General features: G+C 40.4%; 1 protein-coding gene across 1 annotated transcript in view; it reads right to left on the bottom strand.

Moving 5' to 3' along the window:
- CNTRL (centriolin) overlaps positions 1–15525 on the bottom strand; it is a 4034091-nt gene that overhangs the window by 1815100 nt on the left and 2203466 nt on the right. Inside the window, 1 exon segment of the mRNA XM_044058259.1 lies at positions 6556–6698. Within this exon segment, the coding sequence (XP_043914194.1) occupies positions 6556–6698 (143 nt within the window).

Genomic DNA, 15525 nt, shown 5'->3' on the forward strand with positions numbered 1-15525 from the left:
AAGAAGAAGAAGAAAGTCTCTTGACAATCCATGGTTTAAAGTAACTTTCTTGAAGAGAAAAGTATATGTAATAAGCAAAATTATTAAATGGAAGCTTTTTCCCCAATGGCAACTTACCTGCACACCAAAGAAACAGTACAAGCTAACCTTCGCGACTTGAAAGCTCAGAGAAGTGTAATCTTTGGTGGCAGTAAAGCTCAGAAGGGCTTGGTGCCCAAATCTGTCTTTTAGTCAGCTCTGTTCAAGCTACCTGACAGCTTGGGTGCATTGAAGGTGCCCTGAAGTTTTGGAAGCTGGCAGGCTGTTATATCCTTTGCAGGATATAAGGCATATATTTAAGGCTACTGCAGCAGTGATAAAGTATAAAGTTGAACATCAAACATTACACTTAAAAAGGAAGGATGCAACTCTCAGATTTCACCTTGTGGAAAAGGAATTTCATTTTTTTAGAACTGTAAACTGGTATCCCTGCACATGGGCCTGAAGACTCTGAGTGCCTGAATCAGGGCAATTGTGGATTTTACATTTATTGCTCCTTCCTTAGAGTGACATCCCACATACATTTGAAGCCTCCTGTGTATGCCCTCCCATGCTAGGTCTGAAGCATTTGGTTTTGTCTGACTGTGGGGTTTCTGCTTGAAGGACACCCACTGGTTTAATATGACCTATCCAGCACAGTCTTCTATTTGTAAGTACAAGTTATCATAGAGATCATCTCCTCCAGGTACTGTGAATGTTTTCTTACCTGCCACCAGGTCAAGGGGACCATTAAAATTGTGGAGGCCATGAAAGCCAGTGCCCTCAGGTATTCCTTGTCTGTATCTATCGCCTCTTATATCATCTGCTGAAAAGTATGTATCAGAGATTCCACTTTGTCTAAAGTGAGGCAGGCTTTCTAGTTGGTGGAATACAGTAAGGCTTCAAGGAACACCACTCATTTGGAAGGGCTGAGATTTGACTTGGGGAAGTTTGAGGAAAACCACAGGTTTTGGAAATAATCCATGGTGAAATGCAGCCTACTCAACCTCCTCCTGGGACAGTGTCTGAATGACACAGTTCTCCATGTAGGGACACATAGGAATGTCCTTGGTTCTGAAATAAGCAATTACTGCAGCCAATCACAATGGTAAAACACTGAGTGCAGTTGCTAATCTGAAGGTGAGGAGGTCAGCTTTGACATAGGCTGTCTGTTCTCTTACCTCCGCAGCTGATCAGCTTTCCTAAAGGCTTGAGTTTTGTCTAGGTAGTATCTAAGCTTCCTATACTAATCCAGTGTATGAAGAATCTTTTCACACTTACTCTTGGGTTCAGGAAAGAAAACAGAAATGAACATAGTCTTGCTTAAAGTAAACTCTGAGCCAACCTTAGGCATAAAAGGAGGATTGATTCTCAAAAAAAAAAAAAAAAACTGCCCTTATGAAAAATAAGGCAAGTTTGACTCACCATAAATGCATGTAATTCAGATATTCTCCTAACAGATGTCAAAGCAATAAGTATAATTGTTTTCCATGTTAAGAAACTCAATGAGCCGGTTCAAATGGAGACATAGTAAGCTTCTGAAGCACAAAGTTGAGATCTCAAGAAGGAGCCACCTGTATTCCACGTGGACAGATATACAACTTCCCTTGAAAAACTGTGTAACAAGAGCATGCTTAGAAAGGGTGACAGTTTGTAAAGACTCTTGACAACTGGAAAGAGTCTGCAAAAATAAGATAATCCTCCAAATATATAAATATGTGAATGATTTGAAGTCTGCAATAAACTATGACAGGAGCAAGACACTTCATGCATACTCCTGGTGCTATGTAAAGTTTAAAGGATAAGACAGAGATCTAATAATCTAAACCAGGCACAACAAACCTTAAAAAACACCTGAACTGCTAGCCAATGGGAAAATAATGACAGGCATTTTTAAATTTAGCTTTACCATAAAGGCTAGTGTAGGTTTAATAGAAAGGATTGAAAGGATAACATTTTGAACTTCAGAATCTTGACAAAAGGATTTAGAAAAGTCCAAAACAATCTCCCAGAAATCTTTCCTTTTTGGTATCAGAAAAAATATTTGAAAGAAAAAAAAATGATTTTGGCCAAATGGCAGAAAGTTACAGGTTCTGCAACTTCCTGGATCAACATCTGGTGCGGAAAGGGAGAACCTTGGTTCACTAAGCAAGGAGGAATCCCCTGGAAGGAAGGGTGGATTCACATTGTCAAATACAACCTTGTTGAATTATCTACAAAACCCATCTGTATGTAACAATCTCACATGACTGGGGAAGATAAAGTCTCATAGAGATGTTGAGGTTACCAGGGTGTAGAAGGGGGGAATGAACAGTCCAATAGTCATGCTGGTTGAGAGATCCTCCCTTAATTTTTCAAGGGTCTTCCTTTCTTTTTACAGCTTCCTTGCCACTGATTTTTAAAATCCTGTTCACCAGAATCTTGTTGCTTAAATGACTTACTGAAAAAGGAAGTTGAAATGGAGGAGAAATTTTTATTTCCTTTGAAAAAGGAGGTAGAAAAATCGGAATCACTTATTGTATTAACATTCCCCTTTCATCACATTTCTTTAACACCTCAACTTCAGAACGGCCAAAAAGAATCTATTTATCTAAGGAAGAATTTAAAATTTCAGTTTTAATATCTACAGGAAGATTGTGAGAAAAATGTCAAAGCCTGTCTTCTCAATAATGACAGAGAAGCAGCAGCTCTATCAGTAACATCATAAGCACACTTTAAAATGTGCTTAGTAATTTGAGAAGCAGATATAACAGAGGTGTTCAAGGATTTTTTTATTTCAAAACAAGGAAGGTTAACTATTAACTTCTGCATGTTCTCAAAAGATAAAAGTAAAAACTCTAGCATGTGATCTTGACAGTTTAAAATCCTGAAAGTCAAAGGACTAGAAGAATACACTTTCTTCCCTAACTTACCCACTGGATTCCCATCCTTGACAAAGGGAGTGGATTTAGAAGCAGTAAACTGTTTTGCAAAATCAGTTTTGGATAAAGAAATCACAGCTGGGTCTGATCTGGGACTTGAAAACAAATGCTTAGAAGCTTGAAGTACCCTATATAAAGTGTTAGACTTCCTAGGATCAGGAGGTTGACTATCGGCGCAACCTAGACTCCATGAACAAAAAATTCTCTAAAGCAGGCAACACAGTAGGAATAAGTGCAGAATCTGGCATTTCCAACTGTAACAAATCACAATATGTTTTCTATGTGTTATAGGAATTTCCTTCTGCTCCTATGGAAAAACCTCTTTCATCTTAAATTTTCTGAAGAGGACAGATCTTCAGGAAAGAAATCTAAAACCATACTTTCTACAGAATCAAAATATTCACATTGTGAAGAAATTCCTGAGATACAACACTTCTCCTGTAATGTTTGCTCCTCTGACTGAAACTTCATGTCAGAAAGAGAGGGAACTCTTCCTTTTCTTGCCTGAGGAAACAGAAGGCAAGGAAAAAGCACCAATAAGTTTCTTAGTAAACCTGTGTCCACAGAAATAGTAACATGAGACTATAAGGGTTTCTCACTGTGTTCCCCTTCACTGAGTAACTCAGTGGAAAAGGACTGATTCTCAGCAGTCATATTAGCCCTAGAAACTGATTCCCTATCTTGGCTAAGTGAATAACCTTCACCTGCTCCCTCTCCTGAGAATGACAAGAATGTTTCTCCCTTGCCAGAGCAAGGGCAGCCCTACAGCCACAGAGGAAGTAGCTATCCCCTCGGTCCTTACTGGTTGCATATACTACACCAAGAGAACCATGATAAAAACATGAATGGTCTGAGGAACAAGTGACAACAGCAATAAAACACCAGTGGCTCAGGTGCAACAGGAGCCAGCTGACAACCAATGACTGTGACAGCATTCTTCTTCTTCTATAAAGGGGAAGGTAAAACTGTGAAAATCAGGGATTGCTCCATCAGTAAATGAGAAAGGGACCTCTGAAGCAAACAGCAATGCTTGGATGACTCTATGCAATGCTTGGATGACTCTTATGTTTCTTATCTAAACCATATACTTCAATAAGATAATTAAGACATCCTGATAAAGTAAAATAGTGAATTAGTGGAAGGGGACTTAATCTGCCCAGCTTTGAAAGACCACTAGCTGACAGACAGTTTCATGGGGCTCACCAAAGGAGCACTAAGATTTTTGTGCTCCAACTGTTTTATATGGGGCTCTACCAGAGCTCCTGACAGTTGAAGGGCATGAAGGTACTCTTTAACTTTGTAAGCTGGATGGTCAGGGGTATTAGAATTGAGCTTAGGCTACAACAACAGTGATCTAATAATTGAACATGTCAGAATGACATTTAGTGAACAAATCAAGTCACATTTCAATTAGAAAGTGAGGCATCTGTGGGATAATTGCAACAGTATGGATGGGTAAGAGAGAACATACTGGTTGTGATTTGGGGGAAGAGGTGAAGGATAAAGAACATCCATGCAGTTATATCTGCTCTCTAAGGAACACAGGATCCCTAGGCTCCCCTTCTGATCTCCCTGCCATTATTCTTGCACTGTTTTTGACATTTGCCTGCTTACTTTTCCTTATTCACGACAGTAGAGCTGGCACATCTATGCATAATGGAGTAAAAAAGTTGCTTCATTAACTGCAGTCTCCCCCTTTTTCTACATTTTTAAATATTTCATTAATGGCAAGGGATCTCAAAGTGCAAATCCTTATCCAGGGATGCATTTTGACATTGTCTAGTAAAACTGCTGCCTCAGTCAGACATGTCTCAATCACTGATCTTATAGCTGCGCCATATACATCACCCATAGTCACACATGATGTAGGGAATGACAACTTAATGGACATCCTGGGTATGATTCAATCATTTTGCTTTCATATCCACATCAGACGCCCCCTCAGTCTTCATTTTGCTCAAAAATCCAGTTGTGTGCGTGTCTGACAGATAATGCCTCTGAAGGCCACCGCAAAGGCTGTATAAAGGTTCTTCCTAAATCTGATAAGCCTTCCCTATCACTGGGAAGAATATTTGGTGCAGGTGTCAGTTTAACCACTTCCCTGGATCCATATATACAACTGCTGACCCCATTACAGGTTTTTTGTAAAGAAAATTCTGGGACTATTCGATACTGTAAAAAAACTGTCATGTATTTTAGGGATAAGAAGGTGGGATGTCTAGCTTCCTAGAGGCAGCCAAGATGACATCCTTTAGAGCTCCCAAAATTGGAGTAACTACCACAGGCTTAGGGCTATCTAAAGCCTGTAAATCAAAATACCATTTCCTGACATTTGCTACTGCTTTGGCTTCTCATTTCAAAAATTCTTTCATTTTACAAACAGCGTCTCCAAATGCGATTTCCTCTGGGGAGTGAAACAATGGACATGATGTCAACAGTGTTTATGTCATACTCAAGGGAGAAGATGATTGTGCAAAGTGGTCCAATTCTTTCCCCTCGCTCCTACAGGAGCCATCATTTCTCTTTAGCTGCTTACTCTTTTCTCTTGGCAGAGGGGGCTCCAGACACTGAAGGCTGTGAACAGCATGAATGAATCTTTCAGCCTAGAAGATCCATTCTTGGGGAACAGCATGGGAAAGGAGGAGAGTGGGAGACTGCCACTTGCCTAAAGCCCATCCAAATGCAGGAAGCTGGGGGCAGGCATTATATGCTTAAGCTGTTGAGTCTTCTTCCGTGAAGCTGTCACCTCAGTAGTCTAAGAGTGGACTTCTATGTCTTGACCCAGGATATTCATCCTAATTAAAGTGGTGGGTTAACTACAGTAGTATTATACATTTGTTTACTATTCTGGAGATCTGTTCGGAGAACTGTCATCCTTGTGCAATGCAGCTGCATTGTAAGAAATCTGACGAGTAAATTCTGCCACAGTTTTGTATTTGTGCTCGGTACCGTGGATGTTGTAGGTCTCATTAGGTTTCTTTTGCCTTATCTTACTGCATCTCTCAGCAGAAGGGAGGAAGTTATACATAATTCTTTCTTGACTTGTGGATTACTACTGCATCTCTGACTGCAAAATCAAGCTAATGAATGGAACTAAAAATTTCACATAGAATTGTTTAATTTAAAAAAGTGGAAAATGCTTGTTTTATCCTCTAGCAAAAAAAAAATACTTTTTATAGAAATTCAACACATATGAAAGGTAAAGGAAACACATTCTTATAGATGCAGCTGAAGTAATTCCCAGGCATTTCTAAACACAGATAAAAAGTTTGAATCCAATAATTTTGCAAACCACAGTAAGATAATTTCTGACAAATGGACCACCAAATAACCCAATGATTAGGTAAGAAAATCAGTCATATAAAACAGTAGTTTGAGACAAAAGAACAGTAAGATGAAGGTCTTAGGCTGAACATCCAGTCTAAGCTCAAATATTACTTTGACACTGCTTAGACTTTCAGTATGATGATAAAAAACTAACCATACCCTGCGAAATACATTTCAATTATTCATTTTACTTTTCTTAAGGATGAATGACAATAACAGACGCATTTTAAAATAAGGCATAATGGTAGTGTTTAATAAATCTGTGACAGTGCAGGAATACTTCCCTTACCTCTGGGGGTGAAGGTGTATAGTACCAGTATCCTCTTCTTCTGAAAGGATCTGTCATACTTGTGATGTAATCATTTTGATTAAAAAGGGCATTTCTGAGGGCTGCAATCTGATCCAGCAACTGTTCCATTTCACTGGTATTATCTAATCATAAATTACACATGTATCATATTTCAAGTAAGTGGCATTGGAAATTATTATGCAGTTCATATTTAAGTACCAATTTACTTTACATGAATTCTACTTATTTACTGTAAAACTTAAATCATACATTCTACAGGAAAATAAGTTAACAGCTACATTTGCAGTCATAGGGAAGGTGGGTAATACGTTAATTAAAACAGCTAACCTGTTCCATTTCGCATACTCTCCTAAAGGACTACTATACATAATGGTCTAGTTACTGAAACTAGATTAAACGTTCACGTTTAATCTTCTTCGCATACACCAAACTGCAAATGAAAGGGCCTGTATATTTTCTTAATGTCATTATTTCCTGGACTGAATATGTAATAAACATAAGGGAAACTGATAGTTGGAAAGAGCTTTGTAGTTAACTCTCTTGAAATCCTATAGCATACCAGTACATGTCTCTGATACTGAAGCTCCAGATATCACTTAGGTTATGAGAACATATTAAGATGAGTTATTGTGGATAACCTGTACTGGCATTCATTTATTCGTTTACAGTAATTCGCAATGAGATACATAACAACAAAGTAAACAAACAAGCCAATGAAAGATCCAACAAAAACCGAAACATATCAGAACTTCATCCCCATCATGAACATGCATTAATAGTAACATGCCTAATCTCAGCATCCTAAAAACTCTTACATGCAAGATCCCAGCAAGGTGCATTCAAAACCCCTAATAGCAGGCCTGCCCATTAAAACTGTAACGAGCACTCATAAACTGCAGCCTGCTTTAGTTTACATAACCCAGCAGAAAAAAGCTAACAAACTGTCCATTCTAAAGAAATTCAGTGAAAAGACAAAGCATTTTACTCTGACTTTTCAAAAAAAATTGAGCAAATCAGAGCTACAGCAGATGCACATCTTTATTTTAATAACAAAATGGTAAGCATTCTTAAGAATGTATTTACTACTGCATCTGCTGATGCTGAAAATAGGATAACTTTATCACTTCTTCCCTTTCTTTACAACAGACTCAGTGTTGTACCAAAAGTACTAAATACTGTAAAGGAGATAAAAGAACTGGAAGTGGAATCTTTAGAAAAGGGAAGGATCACGTCAAACAGAAATAAACAGAATTTGTGCAAACAGTACATGCAGAATAGTACTCAGAAGGTAAAGGAAGGAAATTTAAGGAAAGGCAGGAGTTGGGCAATGTATGTAATGTTGGAGTGAATGAAAACTTTTAAAATGTAAACTGCATGAAAATAAAAGAAATGTAAACATGGTTTGTTTTATTTTCTATTTGTGTACAAGTTCTTATCTTTCTTTTTTAATGTCATACTTAATAATGTTTAAAAAAGTCTGACTTGTCAGTCTCATTGCCTTTCTTTACATAGAGGATCTAGCACAGTAAAAATGTGTTTCTGATTTAACCATTACAACAGTGCATTTAGGTACTTGTTACTTTTTATGGACTTAATGCATATTGCGTCTACGATCTAGCAATAAGTTGGGTTCTATAAAACAATGCTGGTACTCAGAGGTATAACTCATATAAAAATGACTCAAAATTGTTAGCCAAGAAAATTCCAAGAACATTTATTTTCTTCATCCAGGTATAACAATTTACCCAAGGATAATGAGAAGAAAATGCACCCTCTTATTCTGAGAATATACAACTTCCCCACATCTTATAAGTGATAAGGAAACTGCTACTTTCATCTCCTCAGAATCCATCGGGTAGATAACTGAGCAATTAATGAATGAGTGCTTGCATGATACCTATACATGCTAATTTGTTTTATATCAGACTGTAACTGTAAGAGACTGGTGAAGTAGGAAAAACTTTGAGATTTATCAGTTCAACCCTATCTGATTACTCATGATCAATAACAAAATCACCAGTCCTTCACATTTCAACATGTTTTCAAACTTTTAATGTACCAACAAAAAATACATGTTAATGTATTCATTTTTAGTGACAAGGCACTACAGCATTACAGTTATTTATTTTATTAACAAATTGTTCTCACATATTGATCACCATGCCCATTCTACAGTCTATATGCTAACGACCTGAAATTGGGTAAACTGATTACAAGTGTTACAGATAAGGCATGTCTGCAAAATAATTTGACTAAATTGACCATTTGGTCACAGGAGAATAATATGTTGATAAATATATCAAAAACTAAGCATATCAGATTTGGGAGACATAAACTTAAAGGTGAATATTTAATATGGCACACCGTGATTGAAACTGTAGACTCATTTAAGGACCTGGGTATATGGGTAGATTCAGCTATGAGTTTTTTTCTAATCATATCAACCAATTGGCTAATGATAGTTATAGAAAGTACAGTTTTGTACCTACCATAAATGTAGATGTTCGAGTGCTAATACAGCTGCAGTCATAACAGATGGGTTCTCCTGCCATCAGGCGGGTCCTCGATCGGCCGAATTCCAAAGTCTAGGTCCGGCGTCGGTTGTCGTCGCTTCTTCCCTGACGTCAGTGCGACAGGCGTATAAATGAACCAGCCGACGCCATTTTCTTCAGTTTTTCTTGCCCCAGATGTCAGGTGCCCCCAGAAGGAAGGCAATACATAAATTTGTGTAATAATGCAGTGCAATATAATCAAAATACAGTAGTTGCAAGCAAATACATCATAAATGAATACCCCAATCAGGTTGTATGAGGATGTGTTAGCCTACAGGCTTGTCCCAAGAGGGGAAGGAGGGAGGGAAACCTGGACTGCAGCTGTATTAGCCCTCGAACATCTACATTTATGGTAGGTACAAAACTGCACTATGTTCATCGTGCATACAGCTGCAGTCATAACAGATGGGTAGAATCCCAAAGCTAAGAAAGGGGTGGTAGGCACTAGGTGGAACTAGGAGGAGCCAAAATGCCCTGCAAGACTGCAGTGGCAAAGCCTGCTCTTGATTTGGAGTAAAATGGTAGGTTGTAGTGCTTGGAGAAGGTATGCACAGAACTCCAAGTGGCTGCTTCCAAAATATCCTTGGTAGGAACTCCTCTGAGGAAGGCTGCAGAGGTGGCTGTGGCCCTGGTGGAATGAGTTCTAATGCCTGTGGGTACAGTTTTGCCATGAAAGGAATAGCAAAAGCGTATGCAGTGGGCCATCCATTTTGAGATTGTCTGTTTGGAAATTGGCTTTCCTTGAGCTCCTACCGCATAGGGCACAAAGAGCTGTTCTGATTTTCTGAAAGGCTTTGTTCTGTCCAAATAATAACGCAGTTGTATGTGGATGTCCAAGGAATGTAGTAATCTCTCCCCTTTGTTTTGAGGATTAGGATAAAAAGTAGGTAAATGTATGGCCTGATTTAAAGCTACCCTGGATACCACTTTAGGCATAAAGGACGGGTTGGTTCGTAAGGAAACTCTGTCCTGATGGAAGATGATAAAAGGCTGGACAGCCATGAGAGCCTGTAGTTCTGAAACTCTACGAGCTGAGGTGATAGCCAGAAGGAAAGCTGTTTTCCAGGACAAATATTGCAAATCTGATGAGGCAGCTGGCTCAAAGGGAGGCAAGGTCAGTTTTTCCAGAATGAAATTGAGATCCCAAGCAGGTATTGGTTGTTTCCTTGGAGGTCTTAAATTCTTAGCCCCTCTGAGGAACTGTCTTAAGAGAGGGTGAGAGAATAAAGGTGGATCAGTGTTGTATTCTGCAGAAACGGCTGAGGCATGGATTTTGATGGAGGAGAAAGAAAGTCCACTGCTTAGCAGTTCAGCCAAATATTGTAGTATCTGAGGTAAATTCAGTTTTCCAGGATCCTGGCCCTTTTTCTCATTCCAGACACAAAAACGTTTCCATTTTATGGAGTAAGCTTTTCTAGTTGATGGCCTTCTGGCCTCCAAAATGACATCCTGCAACTCCTTGGAGAGTAGGGCCTGTTGTGATGCTAAGGAATCTTCCATGCGGCTAGATTGAGTGTTTTTAGCTGGCTGTGAAGAGTTTTGAAGCTGTGCTGGGTCAGAAGAAGAGGCATTAGAGGCAGGGTCCATGGTGGCGAATGCGTCAGGCTCCTCAGGAGTGGGTACCAGTGTTGCCTTGGCCAGTCCAGAGCAATGAGAATCATCTTTGGTCTGTCTGCTCTGGTTTTCAATAGAACTTTGGACAGCAGAGGAAGAGGTGGGAAGGCATAAACTGTCATTGATGTCCAACTGAAAGAGAGAGCGTCCACTCTCCAGGCCTTTGGATGGAAGATCCTTGTGCAGAATTTTGTCAATTGATGATTTTTGTGGGAGGCAAAGAGATCTATGTCTGGCCTTCCCCATTCTTGGATTATTTCTGTAAAACCTTTTGGATGCAATTTCCATTTGTGTGGATCTGTCATATTCCTGCTTAGGTTGTCTGCCAGCGTGTTTTCCTTGCCTGGCAAGTACTGTGCTTGTAGTTCCATTTGTAAGTCCATGGCCATGTTCCAAAGTGACATGGCCAGTCTGCATAGGGGGTAAGAATGTGTTCCTCCCTGTTTGTTTATGTACCACGTAACTGTGGTGTTGTCCATTCTTATCAATAGTTGACCTGGTTGTAGAAGGTCCTTGAAAGCTATAATAGCATTTATTACTGCTAGCATTTCTTTTTGATTGATGTGAAGGTGCTTTTCTTTTTGGAACCATTTGCCCTGAATACACCGATCTGCCATGTGCGCCCCCCAGGCATAGTCCGAGGCGTCTGTTGTGATGACTTGATTTGCTTGAGGCTTGCTGAATGGAAGACCTGTGTTTGTTTGACATGCTTGAGCCCACCACAGAAATTCCTTTTGTAGACATGGAATTAGTGGTATTATAGTTTCCAAACTGTGGCTGTGTTGAGACCATATGTTTTTCAGGTACCATTGTAGTTTCCTCATATGCAGCTTTGCACATGGGATTAGTAAGATGCAAGATGCCATGAATCCCAGAGCCTGCAGGATTTTCCTTGCAGTCAGCCTGGTGCAATTTGCTAGTGTTCTGAAGTATTGAATTAGTTGCCCCTGCTTCTCTGGTGTGAGGTAGGCCATCTGGGTGTTTGTGTCCAAATTGGCACCCAGGAAAATTATCTTCCGAGAGGGTATTAGCCTTGATTTCTTTTTGTTGACTGTGTATCCCAGAGAGTTCAACAACATCATTACATAAGCCAGATGTTTCAGAAGAATGTGCTTGCTGTCCGCTTGGATCAGACAGTTGTCCAAATAGGGGTATATTTGTATCCCTTGAAGTCTGCAGTAGGCAGTTACTGATGCCAAGCATTTCGTGAATACTCAGGGCGCAGTAGATAAGCCAAAGGGCAATGCAGAGAATTGATAATGGGTTGAACCTGCAAGAAACCTGAGGTACCTTCTGCAATTTTGTCTGATTGGGACATGCAGGTATGCCTCCTTGAGGTCCAATGTTACCAGCCAAGACTCCTTGCTCAGCATGGGAAGATTTTGCTGTAGAGTGAGCATCTTGAATTTTGGTACGAGTAGAAATGTGGTTAGGATGGATAGGTCCAAAATAGGTCTCCAATCTTTTCCCTTCCTTGGCACCAGAAATAGCCTGGAATAAAAACCTTGACCTTGTTCGTGCGTAGGTACCTCTTGAATAGCTTTCATGTTTATGAGATCTGTAATTTGCCTTTGTGCCTCTGCCCTTTGATTGTGTGACAGGTTTGGCATGCCTCTCATTCTTGGAAGGGTGTGAAAATGGAATTTGTAGCCTCTGTTTATAATGTCCAGGATCCATTTGTCCTTTGTGACAATATGCCAATTTTTTGAAAATAATGCCAGCTTTCCTCCTAAGGGGGCTGCCATTTGAGACTTGGTTGGCATGCAAAGGGGAAAGTCATTGGGTTTGCTTTCTGAAAGATTGTGAGTTATCCTCACCACCTCTTTGTGTAGGAGCTTGCCTTTGTCTGCCTCTAAACGATCCTTGGGATTGTCCTCTGCCCCTCGGGCGCCTGTATCTGCCTCTTTGGGGTCTGTCCGTGGCAGGAAAGGACCAGTTTTTGGAAGGCCAATTTCTACTAAAACGTGGGGGTTGTACCTGTAGAAATTCTTTCACAGTTTGCATTGATTTAGCCTTTTCCTCCATTTTCCTTAACACCTCCTCAGCATTAGCACCAAATAGTACATCCTTTTGAAGGGGGGCGTCTAGTAATTTAGCTTTGACATGATCAGGCATGCCTACGTATGACTGATCCTGTAACAGCAGCTCTACATGAGGCCTCTAGAGCATCAAAACCACATTGAAAGGTATGCTTACCCACTTGTTCTGCACTATGCATCAAATCCTGCAACTCCTTCAAGTCTGGTTGTTCAGGTTGTGACATTTTACTTTTCAATTGTGATAACAAAAACTGTTGGTATTTTAGCATATGAAACTGACAGTTTAAGGCCCTCATGGATAAGGTAGCCGAGGTATATACCTTTTTTCCCCACCTTTCTAAGGATCTGGAGTCTCTCTCGGAAGGTAATGGATTTTTAGCAATGGAGGCCTTAACTCCCTTGGGGCCCTGTGAGATGGTTTCTGGGTCAGCAGCATGGCTTTTGTATAGATATTGGTGTGAGTCAGGAACCCTGTAGTACTTGTCAGGCTTAACTGGAGCTGGAGGTAGAGAGTCCGGGTTAAGGCAAGCCTCCGAGTAAACATCATCTAGGATGTCCAAGACAGGAGGTATAGCCAGAGGCCTGTGCTGAGGTAGGAAGAGAAATTCCCTGAGCCTTTTCTTGGAATCTGAATAATCTTGGCCTTCCCAGTGAAAGTGTTCCCTTAAGGTATACAAAGTTTCCCCAAATGAGTAATCCTCTGGGGGGGGGAGACAGAAGGGATGGACTCCTCCACATCAGAGTCTTCAAAAGGGGAGTAAGCATGTTCCTGGTCATCAGAATGTTCTGAAATAATGGAGCCCTGATCAGAGGAGGGGGAATCTTCCTCCACTCTGGGCCTTTTGTCCGGTGGGGGCTGAGAACCTCTGATAAGAGTAATTAAATCCACAGCCATTTTAAGCATCTGTTTCTGAGGCATGGGGCCTGGAGATGGGCCCTGTGTAGCTGGTCTCTTAGAGTGCATGGTTGCTTTAGACTTTGTGAAAGCCTTGATGGAGAAAGAAGAGGAAGGTCTGAAGACACCTTGAGTGGAGGTGGACCTGTCCACATTCTGAGATTCAACGCCAAGAGTGGTTTCGGTATCTGTAGTCGGGGTGTGGGCCGAGGAGCCTAAGACCTCGGGCACAGGAGACACCGTCAAAGAAGTGTCGTCGGTAGTCAGGGGCTGCATAGGCACCTCGCTGAGAACCGGACCACGTGTAGTCGGCTTTGGCGTGGTGTCAGTAGAGGCCGCGGACCTCGTGTGTTGGTCCTTGTCTTTGCGTTTTTTAGACAAAACCGGAGTTGAAGTATCCGACGACATAGTATAGTTAAATGCTTTCCCAAAATAATGCTGGGCGAACTCCGCCCGACTCTTAATAGTGCGTTTGTTGAATGTAGCACAAAAGTGACAGACCGAGACGTCGTGGTCTGGGCCTAAACAAGGTATACAGAGGGAATGGAAATCCTTATGCGGTATTTGCTTCCCACAAGAAATACAATTATTAACTTTGTCTAACATCGGTCTGAGGCAAGAAAAGTTTCCCCAACGGGGTACTTAGCTTTTAAGAAGACCTCGGTTTCCAAATTTTCGTAATCTCAGGAGCTGGCCGACCGGCACTTGCGAACTGCTTCTGCTTCGGGCACCACGCAGCAAGAACGACTGAAGAAAATGGCGTCGGCTGACTCGTTTATACCCCTGTCGCACTGACGTCAGGGAAGAAGCGACGACAACCGACGCCGGACCTAGACTTTGGAATTTGGCCGACCGAGGACCCGCCTGATGGCAGGAGAACCCATCTGTTATGACTGCAGCTGTATGCACGATGAACATCTAGGTTGTATAAAAAGATTTATAAAATCTAGGAAATCAAACATAATGAAGTCGTTGTTTGCTAGTTACACTAGACCCAAACTTGAGTATGGAATAGCAATATGGAAACCCTATAGGAAAACCAGCATGAATAAATTGGAAAGACTACAGCGGAAATATACCAAGGGCATCCATGGATGTGAAAATCTAGGTTATTATGAAAGACTAAAATATCTGAAGTTGTACAGTGTCACTTACAGATATTTAAGAGGAGATCTTATTCAGGTATATAGGGCATTTAGGGACAACTACCTCTGGGAATGTTTGGGGTTATCAAAAAGTACTAGAGAATCATCAGATAAACTATGTAGAAGATTCTATAGGAATGAGAGGTGTACTAACTGGTTCTCTGACAGAGTAGCTGATGCTTGGAACAGGCTACCAAATTACATTAAAGCAAGTACTAGTTTAGATATTTTTAAGAACAGCCTGGACATTTATTATGGGAACAAGTGTTTTGGTATATTGGCAAGCTAGAAGGGCATTAATGCCCGTACTTGAAACATTTGTATTTATGTATGCATGTGTGTATGTATTCACTTTCAGTTAACTGCTTTGACTTGGGCTTTAAATATTATTTTACAGACCTCAATAATTCAACTAATGGCATCAACTAGATGATAATGACATTTTCTTTTACTTTTCTTCCTCTTCAGTGTCTGCCTTTGAAAATAATGAATCACGGAGACAGTGAGACTTGCTTTAGAAATGAAAGTTTTTATTGCAAGTTATCCTCAAACTGCTGTTAGAAAAAAATGTGAATGCTCACTGTGAGGATAATGGTACTCAGGAGTCTAGGGTAACATAATGCCTGTCCCTATTCTACTAGCTATTTGAATGATTTAATATTACATTAATGCCCATAAATCTCAAATTATAACAGAAGACTTAT

Source organism: Protopterus annectens, chromosome 16.part0, assembly GCF_019279795.1.
Source record: "Protopterus annectens isolate FY-2018-M chromosome 16.part0, PAN1.0, whole genome shotgun sequence".
Taxonomy (NCBI): Eukaryota; Metazoa; Chordata; order Ceratodontiformes; family Protopteridae; genus Protopterus; species Protopterus annectens.